Source organism: Lichenostomus cassidix, chromosome 1 (assembly GCF_008360975.1).
Source record: "Lichenostomus cassidix isolate B80296 chromosome 1, HeHo_3.0, whole genome shotgun sequence".
Lineage (NCBI taxonomy): Eukaryota > Metazoa > Chordata > Aves > Passeriformes > Meliphagidae > Lichenostomus > Lichenostomus cassidix.
Window position 1 is genome coordinate 72,779,124 of NC_139479.1, and position 24,483 is coordinate 72,803,606.

Consider the following 24,483-nt stretch of genomic DNA (forward strand, 5'->3'; position numbering starts at 1 on the left):
ATTGGCTATACCTTGCATTACATAAAACCATGCTGCTGCAGATCACAACCAGGACATTCTATTTAACTTCCATGCTTCTACTTTCACACCTTTAAAGCAGACCCAAGAGAAACCCTTTTTGAAAAAGGCAGATCACACAAGTTGGAAGTAACTCTAAGCATATGCTACTGCTGTAATAAGTAATTGAGAACAGACATTCATGACACACAGCACTGCCTCTTGAGCGCTTACGTGAGAATATTAAAAAAGCCATTTAGATAAGCAAAACTTTAAATATCTACTGTCTTAGACTGCATTTATTTTCAACCAAGATCAGGCTTGGACTAAGTATGATCAGAGATTTGGTGACTGATAGATGTGTATGGAAAAGAAAACATTTCAAGCGTGAAGGCTGCCTGCACTGTACAACCGAACTAATTTAAACTAAGCATTCCTTTACCAATTTCATAGAATCACAGAATATCCTGAGTTGGAAGGGACACACAAGGATTCCCGAGACCAATTCCTGGCGCTGTGCAGGACACAAGAATCACACCATGTCCCTGAGAGTGTTGTCCAAACAGCCCTTGCACTCTGGCAGGTTGATGTTGTGACCTTCCCTGGGGAGCCTGTGCCAATGCTCAACCACCCTCTTCCCCCTGCTGGTTGGGCACTGGAACAAAAAAACCCAACCCAGCAAACTTGCGGCTCTTTCTGGAAACGAAACAGAAAGGAACTTTTTAAACGCTAATGGTTTCTGGAGCGCTCGATCGAAAACTGCGGCCACAGGGCTCGTCTGCCGTAGGGCCTAGGCATTCACCGAGAAGAATGCACTTATTGGTATTTCAACAGCAATAATGACAACAGTGAAAAATTCCCAAGACTGAAGCCAGCTACTACTTGTCGTACTACTTACATGGTTTCCCAACTACCACACGACGGCCACCCTCACCCTCCTACACAATCTACCCAGGGCAAGGAAGGCGCACCAAATGACACGAGTCACGGCGAGAGGAGCTGGCCGAGCGGCTGCGAGGTGCCGCTCCGGGGTGCCCACATTGCCCTGCAGCAGCTCCGCTCCCCGGCAACCCCGGCCCGCCGCGAGCCCCCTCACAGCCGGGCCGGCCCTCACCTGCCCGGGGCGCACGCAGCCCCGCTCCCGGCGCCGCGGAGCCCAGCGCGGCTCACGCGTGCAAGCAGCGGCCGCGGGCGGACCTGGAAGCGGATGAGCGGCCGCGGCGGGTTCCGGCGGAAGGGGCCGGGCGCGGCGCTGGCTGGCGGAGTTTCCGCGCCTTCGCCTGGGTGGCGGGGCGGCCGGCTGCGCTCCGGGAGCTGCGCCCGCCCGTGCCCCGCGCCGCCTCGGGCCATGCTGCTGCCGTCCGACGTGGCCCGGCTGGTGCTGGGTGAGCGAGCCGGGGACGGTGGGTGGGAGGGAGGGAGGGATGGGTGAGGCGCGCACCGCCGGCCGCGCCGGGAGGGCTCTGCTGGGCATTGTCAGCCGCCGCGGCGCGGCGGGACGCGGAGCCTGCTTCGCCCTTGACCCTCGGCCGCGTCTCTTGGCTCCCTCCGGGCTGGGATTGTCACCGCCGGGTTTATCCCGGGCCCGGCGGCCCCCGAGCTGGCCCCGCCGCCCTCCGGGCCGGCCTGTGTCGGGGAGCGAGCGCGGCTCCTCCTGAGGGATCGGTGTCCTTAGGGAGCAGGCCGCTCCCGGCCCTGCCTTGCGCTCGGTGCTTCACCAGTCCCGGGAAACGTGGTGCTCTCCGTGCCCACCTGCGGGCTGAGAGCTGCTGAGGGTGCTTAAACAGTTCCTGCTTACAGCAGGCGCTCAAAGGTGACCCGAAAGCCCTGGCAAGGCTGCCTTAAGGCTCAGATGGTTTTTCTTTCCGGCCGTGTTTTGCTCACCTTTGTGGGTGCACCGAAAGTTCAGGCGTAATCAAAATCTGTGGAAAGCACAGCGTGAGTGTGTTCAGGACACTGGTAGTAGACAGTGGATTTTTTTTAAATTACTTTATGCTTTGGATAATTTTGATACTGCCAAAGGTGAGAGCAAACGGATGGTAAGCAAAAATATGACCCACATATTTAAGTCCCACACATAAATACCTATTGGCACAGGTTGCCAAGATTTCCTGGCAGCTTGCCCTGTGATTTTCAGTTTTCAGTTGTTCATACTTTTTTTGACTCCAAAGCCATTAAAGCTGAATCTCTTCTTCAGTGTTCCTCCAGCACAATTTATTTTTAAATACTACCCGAAATGTTCCTTGCTACTGTCTTGAGAAAAAAGGTTAGTAAGAGATGCAATTTTTTTATTGCTATGAAGTACCAGAGGATTTTTAGAAACACTTTGCACTGTAAAGGATTTGAAATCATACAAGTGAGAGCTCTTATTTCACTCTTCCAAACAAAATTGGTGCAGTTACAAATTTCCAGGAGGAATGCTTATCTCTGATGTGCTTACCAGAGACTTGCAGACATAGCACACAATCTTGGCAACACCCTGTGCACTGAGGATTATCTGACCTAGCCTGTGTCTGTTGTGGCTCATGGAGCATGCATCATGTCTGGAAAACCTCTGAGCAACCTAAGGTTGTAGAACAGGATATTCCTTGTAATCATTTCTAGAAGGGATTCCTCTTCTTTGAGGCATCTCTGAATTTCAGCAGTTAAACAGACTTCCCAGTGCAGCTCTTCCACCTTTCTCCTCCAGCACCAACAAATTTTTCTGGTGCTGTGAAGGTTGATGACTGTTGGTTTAAGAAGCAAAACTAAAATGAGAGGCTGAGCTCACACTTAGAAAATTCATAAGATTTATCTTTTCCTAATTGATAGAGTGAATGTGTACTATGAGTTAGACATTTGTTAAGATAGAACAAAATACTGAATCATTTCTATACATTGAAAATGTATGGCACCTTTTGTGCCTTTAATTTGATTTTGGTGATGTTAGGGACCACATACTCTTACATCATTATACAGTGTGGGCACAAGCAGTTTGGGTTAGCTGCACAGGCATTTTTAGCCTTTGGAATGCTTTGTTAGCAGGAAATTGGCATATGTAAATGTGCTTGTATGCAAGCATTCAGTCATCCCTTACGATATTGCAGTAGTAGGTTCAAGAAAGAAAGACTGCAACTTTTGGAGCAGATGTTCGGGTGAGTTTGATTGGAAGAGCAGTCATACCAGCACAGATCAGAGCTCCACCTAGCCTAGTAACCCATCTTCCAGCCTGGACAACAGTGAGATATAATCGTGTTTACCTAAATACACTTTCGGCTTCCAGCAATTTGCAGCTTGAGGTTTTTCTAGAAAAATATATTTGAAAAATTCAATAGGACAGTCCTTTCCTTTCCACAGGCACTACTAATATTTTCTGTCAGATAGGCCTGCTCCTACACAGTGATTAAATTCACAGTGATTATTCCCAAACTGTGTTTAACTTTCAAGTTTGTCTATTTGTTGAAGACCTGAACAAGTGCTTGCATGTTGGAAATTATTTTTCTTCAGCTGTACTCGGATCTCCTGAAAAATATTTGTCTTCATTTAAACTTAAAGGCCACATTTTTCTGCAGGCATTCATGAACTGAGGTGGACCATTTTGGGGGTCCCTTGACATAGATATGCTAATGTATATATATCCTGCATTGTGTAACTAGGCACATGTTTTATCCTTCCTTTAAAATAGTCCATGTTAAGTTCTGCTAAGAGCAAGAAAGAAGAAACATTTTATTTGTGATTCTTTGTTCTAGAATCCTTCATTCAGATTGGTCTGTTTCTGTATTTTAGTGTTTAAGGTGTTTGAAGATTAAAGCAGCGTTAAAAAGTTTGATTAAAGCAGAACATACTTGATGAGGAATGGAATTTTGGAAAACTTTTTCAGTATGTTTCCTGTTAGGGTAACTACTGAATCTTAGGGTGTGTAGAGAGCACAAGTTGCATCTAGTACATTTATCCTAAATGAAAATTACTGTAAGTGAGAGGAAAAAAACCTTCTTATGTTATTAACTTTTGTACAATGCCAATATTTTTAATAAATCTTATACACTGTGTCAGCAGCTGTACAGGTTTTACCTATTTTGAAACAGTACCATGTGTGGAGCATTATTGTTACATAGCAATGCATTTTATTAACAAAATATTGTAGATTTCCATTGAAGTATCAAATAGGGTGGTTCGGCCCATATGAGGGTTTGTTTGTCAGCCTTCTGAGCCAAGAATTTTTATTTTCTTGACTGTACTAAAGATAAATCAAAATTTGTTCATATTGCCTCACTTCCAGTCTTGAATAGTTCGTAAATACAGTGTGATTCCAAAATATATTTTTTGCTCTTCTGGGTTTTAACTATTAAATGCTTTGTAGGAGCATATGTTTTGTCAAAATAACTTCACTTCCTGTTCTTACATACAAATTTTTATCTAATTATTTCAATACTGCATGCAGCTGTGTTACCTGTTGAGCAGAAGTAATAAATAAAATGGCAAAATTTTCCATCTGCAGGCTATTTGCAACAGGAAAATCTTCAAGCTACCTGCCATCAATTTATTCTGGAAAGCTCAGATTTGAAAGAATATGCAGAGCACTGTACAGAAGATGGTTTTATCCCAGCCTGCTTGCTGGTGAGTTTGTATTTGCAAAGCAGAAAGTTACGGTGTTTTGCGTCCGAGGAAAAGAATATTCAGGATTTCTCAGTGTGACAATTACTTCTCAAATGCTGCTCGAAATGTTTGGTTTTACATTTGATTTGTTTGGTATTTTTTCATCCAGTGATATTAGCAGTTTTTTGGTTTCCAGTATTTAATCTTACAAGGAAACAGTTAAGCGTGAAATATGCAAATTGGTTTCAATATGTTATGTTAAATCTGCCTTACAGCTTTGAGGTTGATTGATGGAAGGTTGCTATCACAAGGGTTTTATTGGTTTCAGGGCTGCTTTTGTAATTTACTGGAGATCCCTTTCCTATTCTAGACATGGCAGCCAATAATATTCCATTTCAGGTACATAGTAAATACGTAGGTAAGGCACCTCAGATTTGTCTAAGTCTACCAAATTTTTTTGACAAAAACTGTATTCAGCTTCTTCTCTGTTCAGTATCACCTGCATTGTTCTGGGTGAAAGGTGGAATTTCAGGTGTGCATAAATGTTGTGTAACCACATCTGTATATATGTGAGTAGAGCTAGAGCATAATTAGTTTGCATTTTTAGCGTGTACAAAATGGGATTTTTACTATACTGTGCAAATTACAAGGTTTAGGTATTGTTGTGTGTCAACATCTTAGTGTTTAAATGTGTTTCCTCTTCATGTTTTCTGTTTCTTCTAGTATACTAGTTAATTTCATGGTCTGGGATTTTGTTGACAGTATTCAAAAGTGGAGGTCTTTTCTGAGATCCAAGGTGCACCTTCTTGATGCACCTGTTCAAAACAAACTGTTGAACTTATTTACAAGCATTTAGTCATCTGTACTTTGGTTGTAGGGAGTCACAATCCAAGCTATGGCCAGCAAAAATTAGACAAACCAAATGTAAATAGATTATCCAGATTAATAAAACTTTTGAACTACAGCTATTCATAATCTAATTTTCATGGTTTTATTCCATAATAACAAAGGCGAGTGTAAATCAGAGCTCTCTAACTGCTACACCAGTGTAGTGCATTGAGACCGAGTATACCAGATTTTGGGTACATAGTAGCATTTTGTTCCATTGATTGCTCTCTACCAAGTACAGTCCCTTGTGTGCTGTAGACTTCTAAGGAACTCCTTAAATATGATGTGCTACTGCAGATAAAGTAGAAGTTATTAAAGCAGATTCTAAGATCGGTATTTTTTTTACAGTCGCTGTGTGGAAAAAACTTGACAACTATTCTTAATGAATATGTAGCCATGAAAACAAAAGGTAAGCCTTCGGAATGAGGTGCTGTTTTATTTTTATTTACCTGCTGTGAACTCCTTGAGGAAGAGGTACATGGTCTTAGAGTAATCCCCCGTTTAGGCTACAATTTGAAGGTTACTATATTACACAGGCAACAACCACTACATCTAGTGAGCAAAAGTAATTTATTATCTTTGTTTGCAAATGCCAGTACATATTTTCACTTCAAATGTGAGATTTTTATATCACAAAAACATAGAGGGATAATAAAGTGTGCAAAATGTATGAGTTTATGCTTGTAAAATTATACTGTTTATTGTTTATACTATCAGTAGGAGGGGGAGGTGCTTATCTCTCTAATGACCAGCAATAGAACGTGAGAAAATTAAATGAAGCTGTGTCAGTGAAGTTCAGATTGGACCTTAGGGAAAGATTCTTCACTGAAAGGGTGGTCAGTCACTGGAACAGGCTACCCCAGGGGAGTAGTCATGGCACTGAGCCCTGTCAGAGTTCAAGGAGCATCTGGACAATGCCTTTAGTCACATGATTTAGAGTTAAGTGGTCCTGTGAGGAGCAGGGAGTTGGGCCCAATGGTCCTTATGGGTTCCTTCCAACTTGAGGTATTCTGTGATTCTTTGAAATAATCAGGAGTCCTGTGGTATGAAATATTTCCTGTCTTGTTTTTAAGACTAACTCAAATGGTTTCAGAATTACTGAATGTTTTGTATGAGTATTGCAGACAGAGCTGTTTTTGAAAGCAGTTATCAAGCTTCAGAATGTTGCCAAGTCATACAGATTTTTGATATCTGTTGTAGGATCAGATTTTAGTGGTGCTTGGTTGTAAAATTTGCAGTTTAAGACTGCAATGTATGGAACATTTCTGAACATTTTTTTCCTTTCACATTAGGTTGGATAGAAGTGGTAACTAGGACACAACAATACTTCCTTCAAAATGCTTTGCACTTGGCACCTTGAAAAACTTAGTAAATTGAACTGTTTACTTTTTTTTTTCATTTACACTTTTGATGTTCTGTGCTTCAAAAAGGCCAAATGTTTTTACCTGTTTGGGTAACATCATAAAATAAACTATTACTTTTAAAGGCCTGTTTGCCAGGTTATCATTTTCAAAAGCACAGAAGTGACTTGGGAATGTGAACACCATTTCCAGAAGTGAGTTTGGGTGTAGCATGTGTTAGGTTAGTATCTATTTGCTGAGGAGTCAACAACACCATGTGCAAATTCCGCTGAGAATTACAATCATGAATTCAGTTTCATCTAGGCTTCTAAAACCAACTGTATCCACATCAATCAAAATTCTTTAAACTAGGAGTTAGGGCTTTTTAATAATAGAATATTAAGAAGGCAACTGGATGCCTAAAGTTAGATGATGTCTGAAACATTCTGTAATAATTATTTTGGTTGTGGTTTTACTTCTTTCTCAACGTGTATCAGTTTTGGGCATAATTTTTTTTTGTATGGTTCATTTTAGAAACAACAAATGAAGTTCCAGCAATGATGTCCTCTCTGTGGAAAAAATTAGACTATACACTTTCTCAGATCAGGTAATGTAGTTTTGAAATCAAGAAAGTAAAATTTCACTCTAAGGGTGAGTCCCTATATTGACCAACTCCCCTTATCATTGTATGAGAATGGTTTGGCTCTGTGTTTCCTCTGAGAGATGATGAAAAAGATGGATATGTTAGAGTTGATAGCTGAATAGACATTTGAAGATTTTAAGGTGGAACTAGCAGATAAGGAGAGCATTAGTGTGAGCATGTGACCTTCCTGTAATAAAGCAATATACTATGACTCATTTGGAATCTGATACCTTTGTGGTTACTTGATAAAAAATGCAATAGTAAGCTTTATTTGGAGGATCTGTTACCGTTGTTAGAATAAAAAAATCAATCATTGGATTTTTCTGAAGGAATGTGTGGTTAGGACCAGACCAGACTGACATTAACGACATGATTGGTACTGTCACACTGTGTAGCTGAGTGCTTCCATTATGCTCCATTAATTTATGTCATTTGCTTTGTTTTTTTTAGGAGCATGCAGAATTCAGATTTCAGATTTTCTTCAAATCAGAGGAGTAAGTAATTGAGTCAATTCCATGGGATCAGTAGATTTTATGTTAAAATTATCTGTTCTGGCAAAAAAATGGGGGGACTGCTGCAGCAATCAGTAATGCATGTCTGTTGTCTTCAGTGTAATCTGTGGATTACTGGAATCATCAGGAAAGGAAAATAAAAGCTGAGGTTTTTGCAGGGTACTTAAAATCTCTTTATAGCATTTTCTCTGCTGAAAACTTTTCAGAAGTTTACATGGTTATAAATAAATTTTTCTCTGTTGTATTTTTACTGAGTGACCTGTATAAGAGAATAGAATGTGAGATACAGTGATTGTTCCCTCTATTTGAGATTCACTCAATTGGGTGGTGGTCTGTTGTTTAAATTTGTCAGATTCCATGTGAAAAATAAATGCAGACTTAGATTTGTTTAGCTATTTCAGTTAAGGCCAGTTATATGGGTGATACATTATGTAATAAAATCTCATTTTGGTATGATTTATTCCTGTAAATATTTAAGCAGGAGTACAAGTGTGGTTACAGTGTCAGTGTAAGTTGACTGTACGTGAATTATTTTGTCTCAAACCTGTAACACAGAAGACAAAGACTGGTGTTGCTTACTGTTTGGGTTTCAAGATTTAGTTGCTGAAGCACAAAAAAGTTTCCATGAGGACCCTTAATAGGTCTGGGAAATCAGCAACATTTTAAAATTCCTTTATCATATATTTTCATCTTTTTTATTTCCAGTACGTACAAGAAGTGGCATTGTGGAAATGAAAAGACAGAGAATGCTTCAGCAGTCAACTCCTGCAAACTCAGGATTGTTGTCAGTAGCCCATCAGTCAGGGCCACAGAATTCCTCTTCTGTTGTACCTCCTCAAGTAATTCACAGACCAGCATTAACTCAAAGCATGCCACAGACAAGAGTGAATACACTGTTTGTGAACCAGCCACAAACTCAAGAAAAGATCAACAGTAAGTTGCACATTTTTCTAAACCTTTTTTTCTGTGAAAAATCTATGGCTATAGATGGAAGCTTTCTAAAAGCAGGGCTAATTATCTTCTACCAAAAAGTTCCAGGAAATTCAAGCTTTGTTCCCCTAGCTCTCCGCGCTGGTTCAGGTGATTACAAGAAAAGACGTGCCCAAAAGATAAATGGCTCTTGCATACTTGCTTGCCAATGTGAGTTCAGAGATCAGAATTGCATTAATTTGTGGCTATTCTGTTCTGTGTTCTCACCCTCACTCAAATAACTTGTTTCATCAGATAGGGATGATCCACATTAAGTGGATGTTTATTTCAGGAAATGTTTAAAAGGAATGGTCGTCATTTTCATAGTAGTACCAAATTATTTTGTGTGACTTTCCCGGAAATGAATAGAACATAGTAAGTAATGTGTAGATCTTGTAGTGCTTTAATAGTGTCACTGGGAAAGGTGTTGGCATCATGACTTCTTTTTTTTTTGTTGTTTGTTTGTTTCCACCTATAAAGCAGGAGGTTTCATACACATTCAAGTTCCAACATCACAAGAACGCAAGCTTCACTCAAACTTGCTTTCTCCAGGAAGGCGAAAAAGGTAAACAGGGGTGTGGTTTTGGTTGGGTTTGGGTTTGGTTTGGTTTGGTTTGGTTTGGTTTTTTAATTGAACAGAAATTACACAGTATTCTAATCTTTAGTGTAAATTTTCTTAAATGGTAGAGTGTTTCAAATGGCAGGTCCACTGAGGGGATCTAGTGTGTGATGTTTCACAAAGGAAAGGAAAGTCAAAGAGCTTCACATTAGACTGACAGGAGGCTCCTAGTGCTTCTTTGTGTAGAGTCTGTCATTACGCTACTCCAGTATTAGACACAAGCAAATAATCTTGGAGCTGAGACTTGGTATTCCTTCCAAAAGGTCCTTTTCAATTATGAAAATTCTTAATATTGATAAAAATGTGCATTTAACTTTGCAAAACTATTGACTTGAGTAAATTTTGTCAGAAAAAAAATAGTATTTGCACTAGAAATTGTGTAAAAAGTTGTTCTTACACTGGTTTTGCATTTTTTATTCTCTGATTCGAATGCCCTTTTTTTTGTCAAGTCTTCCCTATTCCTTTGTGATTTTTTTTAATGTGATTTTAGTGCCACTGCTGATTGGTGTTTTCAGAACAGCCTACACTGTGGTCTCATATAAAAACATTACATTTCCTATTTATCATCTAAATTTTTTCAGAACCAGCATTTTTTTCTTTTTTGAAAACAAATGTTCCTTGAAAGGTCTTTGTTTCCAGTGGTAATGCCCAAATATGATTTTGAGTTGCAGTTAATTAGGATCCATTAACTGGTACCACCAGTGAAAGTAACAAGTAGTGGAGGGGCAGTAAATACTGAATGGTGGACATGGAATTCAGTTTGCCATTGTGCTGTTTGCCCACAGTCTCCATATTTATTAGTAACTTCTGTGAAATTGGACACAATTGATGCATAAGAGATAATAAAACAGGTACCAGATTTTATTGTATTTTCAATAGGTAATTAAGTTTTTGGGGATTATGATTTTTTGTTTGCTAAGAAGGAAGAGAAGCACTTGATTTACTCACCATTAGGTCTACTGTTTGCAATTTTCTCATAAACTACATCGTAAGTTTCCTGGAATGTTTCAGTGAATCTCAGAAGAGGAAAAGTATTGCAACATCTGGGCCTCTTTCAGCAACTAGAAGTTCTCAAGACTCTGATGAAGTGGTAATAGAAAAAGAAAGTGAGCCTCTAGAAGAATTAATTGATGGTAACTTCCCAGTGAGTATATGCTTACAGCAGGTATTTACATTTAAGAAACAAATTCAGACTCAAGAGAACTAGTCTTTAACATGTTGTTCATCTTGGTTATTACAGAAATTACTTTTAGAAGATAAATGCATTGGTTTGTGTTTGAACTAGCTCTTGTGTGTGCTAAACTCACAAGGTTGACATGGCTATGTAGGGTTTTGTTTTTCTTGATGTATTTGCTTTGCTAAGCTACCTGTTGGCTGTCAGAATACAGTAATTCTTTAGAGAATGGAAACAAGAAGGTACAATAAGCCTTGCTGTAGTTTAGAACAAGCCTTTCTGTGTTTTAGGAGAGTAGAAGTACAGGAATGTTTCAGGTTGATTTTCATAGCAATGTCATGCAGTCACAGATGACTGTCTCTGTTATAAAAGTCTTCTCTCTTTGAATTGATTTTTTAATAATTTTTTACTGGTCAGTCAGAAATTCATGCTCCTTTTCTAGTGATGTTAAAAGTAGAAATCTGACCACTTCAAAACTGTTTTCCAGCAACTGGTTATTGAAAATGCCAGAGAAAAAATCTTGAGCAACAAATCTCTTCAGGAGAAGCTCGCTGAAAACATCAACAAAATCCTAGGCAGGTAATAAAAGAAACATCTAAACTTCATATTTATGTATGATAAATAAAAATTTGGTTTATTTTGAGTTTTGAACTAATGATTAATGTGTTCCAGTGATGGCAGTGTTGCTCAGGCTCCTAAACAGGCAGACAGTGGTCCCACGGAACAGGAGACTTCAATTGATGAAATCCTTGGACTTCAGGTAGGTGTAGATTGCCCTGTTCACAATTTTTTTAAGGCCAGGCACTCGAGAATGATCAGTTACAGGAACTATGCTGAACCTCTGACATCTGAGGATATTCTCCCCTCTTCCTGTCCTTTCTTTTTATGAGTTTCTGTTTCCCAGTACAGCTGAGCCTCCCTGAGGGCTCCCCACTGTGCAGGCGTAGCTCTCCAGCTTCCCTTGCAGAGGTGTGAGCTCTGATCTTGTGTGGTGCTGGCAGGTTTGAGGAGCTGAGCTGACAGGACACTGGTGTTCTGCAGGAGCCAATTTTGTACCAGTTTAGCATATTGAATTCATTCCCAGTGCCTGTACAAGGCAGCATAAGCATGCGTCAGGGTCCAAAGCCAAGGGAGTGGGATTGCTTCTGGCAGTAATTAGCTGGTAACCTTACACTCAGACTGGATTTAAGAACAGTCCCACAGTCATCAGCTGTCTGCTTCTCACTCAGTCTTTCATACAAGTGATTGGATACCAGCTTCTGACTGGGGATCTAATCGGTAGCCTTAGAGAAGAAAACGTAATTTAAAATGCCTTGCTGTCTCCAAATGTGTTTACTCTGATCCGATTTTTTTATTTGCTCCAAGATAAGCATGAATCATTTAGTATAGCAAGAGAAATTATTTTTGGAACCTAAACAATGATGCTTTTTCTTCAAATTTAGTATTTTCTTGCTTTTGGAGGAAATGTGTGTTCTGCTGCTACAAACAAAACGTAATTATAGTGTTCTCCATTCTTCTACAAGCCTCAAGCTGGCAATCACAGAACTAAGAACTTTTAATGAGGGAAATTACAATCTTCAGAGCCCTCATGAAAAGGGAGGAGAGTAGGGGCAGTTACCTGTTTGTGAAGTAGAGGTATCTGGTTTATAAATGCTATTCTTCTCTTGCTTGGTGATGTTAGGTCAGTTGTCACAATACAGAGCTAAAAAGCTCCATTTTTCTGAGCAAAAATAAATCAAAGCAGTTTCTTGGTTTAGTTAAGAGTAGCTGAGACAAAATCAAGTGTTTCACATGGAATATCCACCCTTAAACCACCATATCTAAGGTTGTAGAGTGCTTAGAGGGTCTCCAGAAAGGCAAGAGAAATTTTAGTTGATCGAGTATGTTGATCTCCTACTCACTTTATTCCTGGGCTGCTACCGAACAAGTCAGCTTGAAACAGGAACCTTAGAGCACTGTCACATGGAGCTGTGCTTTCCAAATGCCTTCCACAAAAAAGTACTTGGAAGCTATATTATAGAACATGTAATAGGTATATGAAATAAAACTTCCATTTGCTTGGTGTTGGCTTCTAGATATATTCAAACCTAAGAAACTAGGATTAATTTGGGGAATTTTTTTACCAGTGGTTCGCTTGTACAGGCTCACAGCATGCATACCATCTTGCATAAGCTTCCAGTGTAGCCTGAGATTTAGTCCTTCTTTTTGGTTAGTCCTGGTCATTATGTGGAGAATACTCCAATATGTATGTGGTGGGGTAATGTCTGACAGACGTGTTTGGGTTTTGGAGAACCTTATTAAGTTCGGTCACTTAAAATTTTTTGACAGACATGAAATTTGTGGCAAAAATGTTTCCAGCATTAGTCTTCGTGTTTGTATGCTGAGCAAGAGTAATAGAATTTAAAACAATCTGAAAAGCAAACAATTTTTGCCTGTTTTCCTTTCTAAGGGGTAGAAGTAACTGTCTGACAGTTCTGTGTATCATGTCTTTTCTCAGGGTGAAATTCATATGTCAGAAGAGGCTATCCAGGACATTCTGGAGCAGACAGAATCAGATCCAGCTTTCCAGGCTCTCTTTGACTGGTTTGATTATGGTAGGCTGCATTGTACTCAATTGTACTGTTACTGTAAAGCGTCGGAATGATGAGGCTTCCCAAGCATTGCTTGACATTTCCTGTGGCTGATACTCTGGTTTTGGGCTGGCTCAGTGATTGTTTTATTGCTGTTATTTTACACTCTCCAGGTCTAAAGGATGATAGTTCATACTTGTTCAGTGTTGTAAAATTTTCTATTTGTCTGATTGGAGTATCCTCACATTAACCGTAAGGAGATTTTTGCACTATGATTCATTTAAAATGTAGTGATGACTTGTATGTGTAAAATAACATTTAACCATTCTTCATGCTTTATTTTGAAAATAGGAAAGAGCAAGGTAAACAAGAACTTACCTGCTGGTATTTCTGGTCGGAATGAAGTAGAAAACGCAATCCTGGTGGGTGAGGATAGCCTGGAAACATTTGAAAGATCTTTAGGAGCAGAAGAAACTAACAGATGTAGGTTTTTTATTTTTTCTCTAAGATTTCTGTGTTAACTTTTCATTATGAAAGTATTTTCAGACAATTTGTACATTTCAAAATGATCTTTTTTCACTGGTAATATCCAAGTGGCTTTTTACATTGTATGAACATGCAGATACACCTGGTCTGTTAGAAAGTTTCAGTCTATTCAATTTAACAGTAGTCCCATCAGTGTACTTAAAAAGTGTATTTGATAAGCTCCTTAATGCAACCAGACTGTTAGCAAATGAATACTTTGCAATATCCATTGTGGAACACATAAGATAATATTTTACATCTAACTATATTAATGTTTTATCTCTGTTCTATAATGTATCTGTTAATTAATACACAAAAATGGTTTTACTCTGGACAAAAGGGATGTTAATCTGTCTTCACTATTCTTAATAATAGTCCATGAGTAGCAGATATTTAGTGAAGATATATGAGAAATAGAGCCAAGAGATTTTTATCATGTGATGTTTTTTGTGCTTCCAGAAACCTGATGTAGTGACCTGAGCTATTTACATGTTATGTGTGTACTTGCTAGTAATGTACAGACTAATTTTTCAGATTATCTAGTGTATGTAACTTTATGTTCCATATAAATACTCCACTCAACTTGAATGTAAGGATGAGTAACATTATTCCCACTTAGTTTTGTGTGAACTGGTACGTTTTCCATTGAGCTGATAAGTTATTTCTAAAATGCCGTAAAAGGATCATCTGTTCTAATAATTATGGAACTAGTTTATTTTATGTTTTACAGGTGATACTTCTAGAGAACCACTATCCTGTAAAGGTTTTCCATTAGGAGAAGCATCGTGTGCCTTGAAGCCCAGCATTAGTGATGATGATGTGGCTAAGAAAAATACACCCAGTGAACAGCTGAATGGGAATTGTAGACCAAGGAAGCAGACTGAAGTACTTACAACCATTACCCCTGAACATATTGGAGAGCTTGAAATTGCTTTTGACTCTGTGCCTGGTTTGACTGAACCTAACAAGAGACAGAGTTCTGATAGCAAATGTGATGAACACTGTGCAGATACTTATGTTACAAAAGAGTCATCTGCGTTAGTATCTGAAAGTGAAAGTGCTATGGAAATTGAAAAAGGTCCACCAAGTCATAGCTCTCAAAGTAGTCCTAATTTAGAATATGTTCATTCTGGTACTCCTCAGATTTCTTTGATTTCATTGCCAGAGGATACTACAGCCAGTGAAAACAAAACTGATTCTGGAAGTAAATGTCCATTGTCACCAGACACATCACTGTCTGAAAAAACACTTCCTGGAAGCCCTTCCCATGGGAGCCCTGGCCACAGTGCACCACTGAGGAAAAACAACTTGTCCATTTCTAGCCCATCAGCAGATGCAGGAAAAGAACAGACTGTAACCAGTGATCCAGCTGCCTTGCCTGGTGCTTTACAGGAGAACTCCAGTCACCCCTCTAACCTTCAGGACCAGAGCACACAGTCAGACTGTGCTGCAACATCTGCAGTGGACATCGCGGATCTTGACAAAACGGAGCTGCAACTTGAAGTTGTTGATACTTCTAACAAAACTTACTCAAATGAGCAGCATGCACTTGATAAGCCTTGTGAGAAAGATTTTAACCTGCCTTCAGGACTGTCAAACTCAGAGGGTACACAAGTGGAAATGCAAGAACCTTCCTCTTCTACAAAAGTAGATGCTGATAATTTATATTTCTCTTCTGGTGATAATGCATGTACAGAAATTTCTGTAGTATCCACTGAAAATAATCTTACTACCTCTGAAATATGCCACTCTCCTCTCCCTGAAACTGCATCCTCAACAGATGAGTCAGGTACTGAGGCCAAAAGTATAAGCAGTGTATCTTCTAGTAGTCAACCAATGGATGTTGATCCTTCTAACATAATGTCCCTCAAGATCATCATCAGTGATGATCCATTTATTTCATCAGACACCGAGTTAAATAATGCTGTTTCCAGCATCACAGGAGAAAATTTGCCTACTATAATATTGTCATCTCCAGCCAAATCTCCAACCAAAACTACAGGCCTGCCTAAGTGTCTGACTTCAGAAGACACAGAAAAAAACGTGGATTCAGCTTTGGCAGAGCAGAATCTTCTTGTGCTTAGACCTAAGGATCCTGTGGTCACCTCGGTTAACACTCCAAATGAAGACTGCAGTGGTTTTTCAGTTGCAGGTTCAACTCATCTTTCCAACGAAGGGGGATTTATACAGTTGATGCCAGCCACAAGCACAGCTTTTGGGAATTCAAGCAACCTTTACATAGCCACCTGTATGACTGATCCAGCAACCTTAGGTGCAGCTGTAACACCATCAAATGTAGTTGTATTGCCTGGCAATTCTATGCCACTGGCTTCCCAAGCTCCAGCTGTACAACAGTTACGGACTCCTCCCAGATCCAGCAATACATTTCCAGCAAACCAGACTGTCTCCCCAAACTTCCCACAGGGTAATCACATTATTAGAAAATTACTGAAAATGTGGTGTTTATACAGTGGTCTTTTTTTTCCCTCCTAAATGCATTAAAAGTAAACAATTTTTAAACAGCTCTGTTTGCCACCTGAAATTATCCAGGAGTTACTTTTTTTTTTAGTGTATTAGTTGCTAGTAGAAATGAAATAAAAACTACCAGACGTCATTGATTAGGTTGCTTTGAATGAAAAAAAAAAAGCCTCATACTTCAGAAGCTTAAATTACATCATTTTAGCAGCATTAGATTTAGGAAGCATATTTTGGTTTATACTGGAAAGGATTCCATTGTTTTGGCTAAATATAACAGGTTTTTATTTTAATAAGAATACTGTTACAATTGGAATGCTTTGTTTTATAGGTATCCATATTTAGTTTAGATAACTGGGTAGATATATCTAGTCCTTCCTAAATTACTTCCTTGGTTTTGTTTCATTTTTCAAAAACCTAGTCTGCATTAGAAGTACTTTTAAGTAAATACGAAAGTATAACATTATTCCTTTCCATGATACAAAATCTGGTACAAGCATTTTTATTACTACAGCAATAAAAAAATTTTGAGTGCTTTTTGAAATGTTAAAAACAGCTGGTTTAACAGCTGATTTACCACAGCTGGTTCACCACATTTAGATTTCTTTCAAAAACTAAAAATTTGTTGCAGTTACCTTTGAATTTCTGTATGCAGTCATTTCATTGAGGTCAGAGACCAGTGCAACAGTATGTGCAAGGTCTTAGAGTGACAGCCTCTTCTGTTGTTATAATTTCTTTATGCAACCGTTACCTTCATTGATCTTTTCATACAGAAAGGAACAGTTTTCTTTCACTTTTGAAAATTTTCTTCCTCGTTTCAGTTAATGTGCTATGATAGTTCCCATATTTTATAATTCCTGTATATTTCACAGCTAAATAAGCTATTTAATGATACTTTTACTGTTTTTTATAAATAATTTTAATTTAACGTTTAAACCTTAAGATAGGTTTATCATACTTCAAGCTTTATTTCAAGCTATCTCTTGCAAAGAAAAAGATTTATCTAAAGAATTCCTTATAAACTAAAAATAACACTGGTACTCACCCTGTTTTCTAGTAGTGAACTACAGCAAGGACAGTGAAGTTTTTGTAAAAGGCCAGAGCTTTTCTTGCCACAGGTTTGACCACATATAATTTTAAGAAATCCTGTCTTGAAGCTTTCCTTCTGACTGAAGTATTTTTAGTTTCTGTACAGACCTAACGCTTTGGTGTTTTTTAGGTTCTGCCATTATAATTGCATCTCCAGTGCAACCAGTTTTGCAAGGAATGGTGGGAATGATACCTCTCTCTGTAGTAGGACAAAATGGAAATACGTTCTCAGCACCTGCCTGCCAGGTAGCACGTCACAAATAAAGATTTTCAGAATTAAAGCTGAAGTGAGAAGAAGTGCTTTGGTAAATTGTAATAGAATATTTTCATTCTTGCAAGGTTCTCCATATGCCTGTGGCTAACCCAGTGTGCAATGGAAGTGTCCCTAAGCTTCCCATCCCTCCCAAATCACAGAAGATTCCTGGAGCAAGAAACAAGACTAATACAGGTACCTGCCTTGCGTTCTTGAGAAGAGCAGAAGAAAAGCAGGGGTTTCTAGACAAGTCAGTTCTAAGTAAAAAAGCTTGATAAATCTCTCTCTGCTTCTCTGCCTGGCAGCTGCTGGAATGGCTTGAGAGAGGTCTATACCTGCAGTTAGTGACTCTATTTGCTCAGTTTACAAAGGTCTTCCAGCATACAACATTATTCCAGTTTTGGGATCAAGCTTATTTCCAAAATTTAATACCACAAGGTTCTCGTGCAGTTTTAAAAATTTACTTTTCTCTATGTTTCTAGTTATTTTTCATCTTGTTGGTTTTAAATAGTTTACTGCTGCCATTGAAACCAAGCCATATAATAACGGAGATATTATAAGAGTTGGCAGTTCTAAACATTTATTAAGAAAAAACATTTAATAGAAGTGTTGCATGTTTATACAAAAAATGCACTCTATCTATTTTCCTTTTGCCCTTTCAAGTATATGATTCTGTATATTCTTTTCATTGAGACCTTGCTTCTTTCAATAGTTATTGTAACAAGACTGGAGTTGTGTTCATTTCTCAGTGTTGGAAAGGGGTAAATAAAAATAATTGAAAATAGAAACGTTGAGCTACAAGGACAACTTGTGCTTTAGCCTATCTTCCTTTTCAAAAAAGAGTAGGCTTACACATAAAAATGAAAATAGAATGAAATTTCAAATTAAGATAAAAGCTAGGATTGTATAGTAGTTTGCATTCTGGTTTGCTGATGGGTAACTGAGAGTTCCCTGTATTATTTCCCTTCCACTTGGAAATCCCCACTGTGCATGTTTAAGTTCAGGGTAGATGGTTTTGTCTTGGTAGGGCCATGCATTATGTAAGTATAGAGAGCACACTTCTTGTTTGATCTTAGCTGGGCACCTTTGCTAGTCTACTAATTTGTAAACTTTAGTGGTACAAAATATTGAAGTTTGTTGCTGGGTTTTTCTTTATTGCTTCTCTGTCAGGTGGAATGTCATTGTACTAATTGTGAAATTATTTATCTGTCATTCATTAATACTTCATCTGTTGTTTCAGGAAAACTGGTACCAAATGTAGCTGAGCCTTTGAACCATGCAAATCCTCGAACACAGAGGTCAGTAGTGCTAGGTATTGAAACTTGCTTTCTTTTTCTTGTCATGAATTTCATTCAATATTGGTGAAGAGAGGAGCTTTTTTTAATAGTGGCATAAGCAGTACTCCCTTTCCTGCTGCCTGTCTGCTAGGAGTATTGGTACAGATGTGTGCTGGTACTGGTGCAGCCTGTGCTAGAATTGTCTTGCTGTTGTTCCTTTGTTAATTTCGTATGGCTTTGTCTTCATTTTCTCCTGTCTCAATTGTTAAATAAAAATTGTTTGCGTGGAATCTAAGCTAGGAGAATTGCCTGTTACATTTACTGGGAGATTTAAATGACTAAACCATTCGTTTCTTCTTTTCAGATGAGTGGTACCCATGGTTTTGTAGTGTGGCCTCATTGCCTTTACCATTCTCTGACCCAAATCCAATAGAGTTTATTGGATTGGGTTCTGCATCTGTGTTTCAGCTGTGTGGATTAGAACACTGCTTGGTTATTTAAAAAGTGGGAACTGAATGCAAAGATGGCGAGGACAACGGCATGCTAACTTTATATTGATGAATGTAACTTAATTTCTAATTGGGGTAGGTACTAGTTTTCTGTTGGGCAAATGAGAGAAGGAAGCAAGGCTGCAGTAGGAACTCTCCTTATCATTAATGGACTTCAGAAACAAAAGGATGTTGGAATGAGCAAAAGAGTGTAGGAGGAGATCAGAAGTTCAGCTTTAATATTTGAGGTGAAATGATCTTTTACTGTAAAAATAACACATACATCAAAAAAATCTGCCTATTCAGAACTCAGTTAAAATGTTGGAAAAGTGGAGATAAAACAGGAACATTAATATCAACTTATTAAAAAAACCCAGCCATACTTCAAGTTATACAGTATACATGCATGCAAAAAGTACAGATTTTTAAAAAGCCGCAGAAGCAGTATCTTGGATATTACCACTTTGCTAATTCAGCTTTCTGCTAACTTTAATTCATCTCTAGATGTATAGTTTGCATAGCAAAGAGAGGAAAATGTTCCCTCCAAAGAGGTGTAATTTCTTATTTCGATTTTCTACCCTCTGTCTCATCTCAAATTTTGTGGAAAAAAACCAAACTGCTACCAGTCAGACCTTTCTTGCCATTTCAAAGGTAAAAAGTTACCATCCCAGAAATTTGACTTTTCCTCTTAGAAGTCACAGAGATTTATCTGCAGGTAGAGAGTCTTACAGGCATAGATGAATGATGCAGAAACTTTGCTTGGAAATGTAGCATAAGCCAGGCAAAGGGCACAGACACAACAGTGCTATGAGCTGACAGAGCAGAAGCATTTTTCTTTCCACATTGCTACAGTGCAGTGGTGGCTTTTTCACTTGATTGGGGCTGGTTGTCAGGTGGAGACCATGCCCCAGGAGTTTGGATCTTATTGTCCAGATGCCCACTGGAAGCTTTTTGCCTCGCTCAGTATCCTGCCACTCACAGCAAATGCGTAGGGAAGAGTACAAGGCACATGCATGATTACATTGCCCAAAATATTCTGGCACCCTTTTAGGAATGTCAGCTCCAAGCACTTCCAGAACCATAAGTAGTATTCTGAGGTGGACTGTCTTGTCATGAATGCACTCAATTTCTTTTTGAAGTCAAGTAAATTACCAGCATCCACAAGTACCCCAAGGTAAAAAAGTTTCCAGGCTTAGTTACATGCTCAGTTACATGCAATGTCCAGACCTCCTTGTTGTGTTTTGCTTGAAGCCCCTAGCTTTCCTACCAGAAGATACAGCAAAAACTTTCCTTTTTGTGGCATTTCTTTACGGACCTCTGTTGCATTTCCCCTCAGTGATGTCTCTTTCCAGGCTGAAGAGCCCCAGTCTACCTAATTGCTCAGTGGTACAGACTGTTTCTTACCTTTTTGCTGAGAAAGCCTTCTCTGAGCTTTCTGCTCAGCTTTTTGTCATCCTTTACTCTTGGTCTTTGCCTGTTGATGAAACACATTTAGGATGGTGAGAGCTTTTTTTTTGAGGGATGAGTGAGGACTTCCAGCCAGTTGAAGTTGCCTAGTAAGAATAAACATATTTTCATCTCGTTTTCAGGACTGGAAATTGGGACAAGCTTACCAGTGCAGAACTAGGAAGAAAAGTGGAAGAGAACTTACCTGTGGCACCAGCAGAGAGCACAAGTTCAAATTCAAGACAGAGTGAGAGTCACAGGAGAGTGCTTTGCTTTGATAACCTCCTACCCACTCCAGGGGGAAGCACCCAAAATCAGACTACTAAGAATTCATCCCAGAAAGAAAGAAATGAAAATACTTTATTTGCTGTTGACTCTGCATCCTCTTCTGCTAAGGCACAGGTACCAAAGAGAGAGAAAGACAAAACATTGCCCAGAATTCTGTGTAAGCCAGAAATTAGTAGCAACAGAACCACATCTGCAAAGGAGCCACAGCCCGAGCGGAAGGTGGCAGCCACGGGGCTTTCATTAGATCCCTTCCACAAGACTACAGCAAACAAAGAAAATGAGTTACGAAGGGACACTGATGACAAGCAGAAGAACCAGGACACTGCCAAACTCTCAAATGGCCAACAAAGCGTTGGCCTGTGGAATGAGAAGACAGTTGCTTCAGTACAAGAGCTGAGCAAAAAGCAGGGATCGCTCTCGAATGGGGCAGGCAGTGGCAAGTCGTCGGTGGCAGTTTCTTTGTCCTCGAAGGAGCCGAAGCGAGAGCCTGCTAAAGCTTCCAGCCAAGGCATTGGCCTGTCCAGCCCGTTCAGCAAACAGTGTGTGGAAATGCTGCAGGACATCCAGTGGCAAAGCCCCACCGGAAAGACGGTCGAAAACGGAGAATTGCCAGTCCCCCGGACGCCGTCTGGAGTGGGGGACAGGCACATGGATGACACCGCAGACAGCGTCAGGACCCCGACGTGTCGGCGCTTCACCGAGGACAGCACCACCCCCCGCATCATGGTGCCTCCTGCCACGCCAGACCTGCCTGCCTGCAGCCCGGCCAGCGAGACCGGCAGCGAGAACAGCGTCAGCATGGCTGCCCACACCCTCATGATCCTGTCCCGGGCAGCCATCGCAAGGACTAGCACTGCCACCCCCCTCAAGGACAACACCCAGCAGTTCAGGGCTCTGAGGAGCACCGTAAAGAAAAGGAAACTGGAGGACTTGAATGAGGGCGAGAGAAATTCTCGTTCCGCAAATAGAAAAGACCTTCAGAGCTCTCCAACTGCATCAAAAAAAAAGAAAATAAAGGCAAGTACAAGTGTTTACTTCTTTTATTTAAAATTCTAAATATATATATCTATGTGTATACTATTTGTAATGGGATGGTTCAGAGATGCTAGTGCAAATCCCTGACATCCAGCTTATGTTTTTCAGTTTTTCAAACTTTGCCTCTTGAGCATACTCTGAACTAAGATTTCTTAGGATTGATTTAGTCTTCAGATACACACAAGTAACTCCTACTCTCTAAATACACACCTATGAAAACTACGTTATTTCTCGTAAAACATAAATGAGTTTCTAAATTCTAAGTAAGTTTCTAGGTGGAATGAAGGAATTGGACCAAACTCAAAGTAGGCCTTACTAGAATTCAGGTTGTTCTTGCTTCTTTGTTTATCACCATGAGTGATACTGCCAGTCTCTGTAGTGTGCAGCGTTGTGCCTTTGACTTGAGGATTTAAGGGCCATCAAGGTGTGAGACACAAAAGGTGTCTTTTGGATGTAAATGGATGTAAATAACCAAAAAGGAGTGTAACTCTGTAATTCACATACTTAGTTCTTGCATGTTCCTGAAACACTGACTGAAAAATACACCATTCTGCAGAGAAGGGGCACATGTGAAGGGCACATGGCAGTGTGAGTTCTGGGGAAGCTTTGTGCAGGAAAAGGTACAAGGTGGATGGAAGGATGAGGAAGAAAGGAATGCTTACAGGCTCTTCAGTTCCCCCAGGTTCTTTGTATTTAACACAGTTGTTACTTTCCTCTCCTACAGAAAAAGAAGCTCCCGAATTCTTTTCCAGCAGGAATGGATGTGGACAAGTTCTTGTTGTCTTTGCATTATGATGAATGAACACAAAGAAGTCGAAGTTGGACCATCTGAAGTTCAGTGGAGTGGTGCTGAGGTTTTGCATGGGAGGAGAAGATAACTCTAAAGGGCGAGTTGCACTTTCAGTGCACTGAAGTTTCACTTTATAGCAAAGTCGTGCTGTTTCTGAAGCAGGTTGCAAAGTGTAAATATCATTGAGTTGGTATATGTTTATTTTTGAAAAAGCACTTGCATAATTATAGAGCCATTTAAATTGCAAAATTGTAAATTTGTGTAAATGAAATGTAAGAAAGATTGTACATTTCCTGTTAGACCACGTTGTCTGTGTTCTGCTGCTTTCTCTACTTACCCCTCTGAACTGCTCAGCCAGTCTGAAAAGGTGGTGTTTGTCACTCACCATTCTAAGACACAGGCAGCTACCTTGGCCACTTCTCATTGTCTTGTTGAATCTGAAAGAGACTTAAATATTCAGATCTAACTGCCTTGTGCTCACACTCTCGTCTCATAACTGTCAAACTTGTAAGGCTTTGAATGAAGTAATAAAAATACCAATAGCTAAACATAAGGCCAATAAAACCTCAAAAAGCATTTATCATCTAATGAAGCTTTTCCCAGCCACTCACTCAGACAAGAACTTTGATTTGGACAGGGCTGCAAAACTCCTCTGTTTACAGTATTTGCTGCATAGGATGTAATTCGAATGCAAAAGCTGTTTTCAAGCAATGTACTTTTGTGTGGGTCATGCCTCAGTATGAACACTTAAACTGAAGCAACAGCTAAACAAGAATTACAGCGTGTTCTATTGCAAAAGTTAATTCCTTCACCTTTCATTAGTACTGCTGAGAAGTTTGTTACTATCTATCTCTTATATATTTAGCCAGACATGGAAAAATTTGCATCTGATTTTTCTGTTTAACATAGAGGTTGTCATAGCTATTACACAAACTCTCTCCAAAAGGGGTGCAGGAGAAGCTCAGCCTACCTTTTACTGAATGAGCACACCTTGCTCCAAAACTGCAGAATTTTCTCTACTGGTATTTCTTCCTTTGTTCCCAAATTGTTGACATCTTAAAAAAAAAATTGCAAGTTTTCTTGTAAGAGATCTGTACAGCAACAGGGCAATGTTTCAGATAGACTACAAGGATTCCTAAGGAACCAAGATTATGCAGTAGATGTTTATATTAAACCCATCCAATAACTAAATACTGCATAGCATTTACAGCTTGAATAAATATTTTTGTTTTAATAAAAACTTCTGTGTCTTCCTTAATATTTTTAAGTCCACTAAGCAGCTTTGCAGATGTTGTATAGAAAAGTCATGTTGGTCAGTTGTTTTTGAAGAAAGAGTTCAGTATTAAACACTAAGTTCTAATAGCAGTTGTCAGAAGGCCATGGGCAGGCCAGCACAAAAATTGTCTAATGCATAAAATGCTTAATAGTGATAATGACATTTAAAAAGAATTTGCTGTTTGAGACCAAATGTAACTCTTGCATGGGACACCCACTACCCACCACAAGCTTTCAGCTCAGGCAGTCTGGTAC

At 39.5% G+C, this 24,483-nt stretch overlaps 2 protein-coding genes across 8 annotated transcripts in view; one reads left to right on the forward strand and one right to left on the reverse strand.

The window, feature by feature from the left end:
* The window catches only part of ATM (ATM serine/threonine kinase), a 59,742-nt gene extending 58,488 nt beyond the window's left edge, over nt 1–1,254 (reverse strand). For 2 of the 4 annotated variants that reach the window (XM_085063844.1, XM_085063824.1), the window contains exon 1: nt 896–1,074. The gene's annotated coding sequence lies outside the window, so the exon portion shown is untranslated. Of the gene's footprint in view, nt 1–895; nt 1,075–1,111 lie in introns of those variants that run through there. The other 2 variants (XM_085063830.1, XM_085063837.1) reach the window with 2 other exon arrangements.
* Nucleotides 1,190–24,193, forward strand: NPAT (nuclear protein, coactivator of histone transcription). 4 transcript variants are annotated; one of them, XM_085063872.1, is made up of 18 exons: nt 1,190–1,382; nt 4,475–4,593; nt 5,809–5,869; nt 7,335–7,407; nt 7,894–7,937; nt 8,661–8,888; nt 9,405–9,489; nt 10,555–10,687; nt 11,205–11,296; nt 11,390–11,477; nt 13,215–13,311; nt 13,639–13,770; nt 14,543–16,237; nt 17,507–17,622; nt 17,716–17,824; nt 18,870–18,927; nt 20,984–22,155; nt 22,897–24,193. In XM_085063872.1, exons 1-18 carry the CDS (start codon nt 1,205–1,207, stop codon nt 22,956–22,958), a joined length of 4,542 nt encoding a protein of 1,513 aa, XP_084919998.1. In that variant the 5' UTR covers nt 1,190–1,204; the 3' UTR covers nt 22,959–24,193. The 4 variants fall into 4 exon arrangements, with proteins under 4 accessions (XP_084919998.1, XP_084919987.1, XP_084919992.1 ...); XM_085063861.1 differs by having other exon boundaries at nt 20,984–22,145; nt 22,888–24,193; XM_085063866.1 differs by having other exon boundaries at nt 9,408–9,489; nt 20,984–22,145; nt 22,888–24,193.
* The last annotated feature ends 290 nt before the right edge of the window (nt 24,194–24,483 follow it).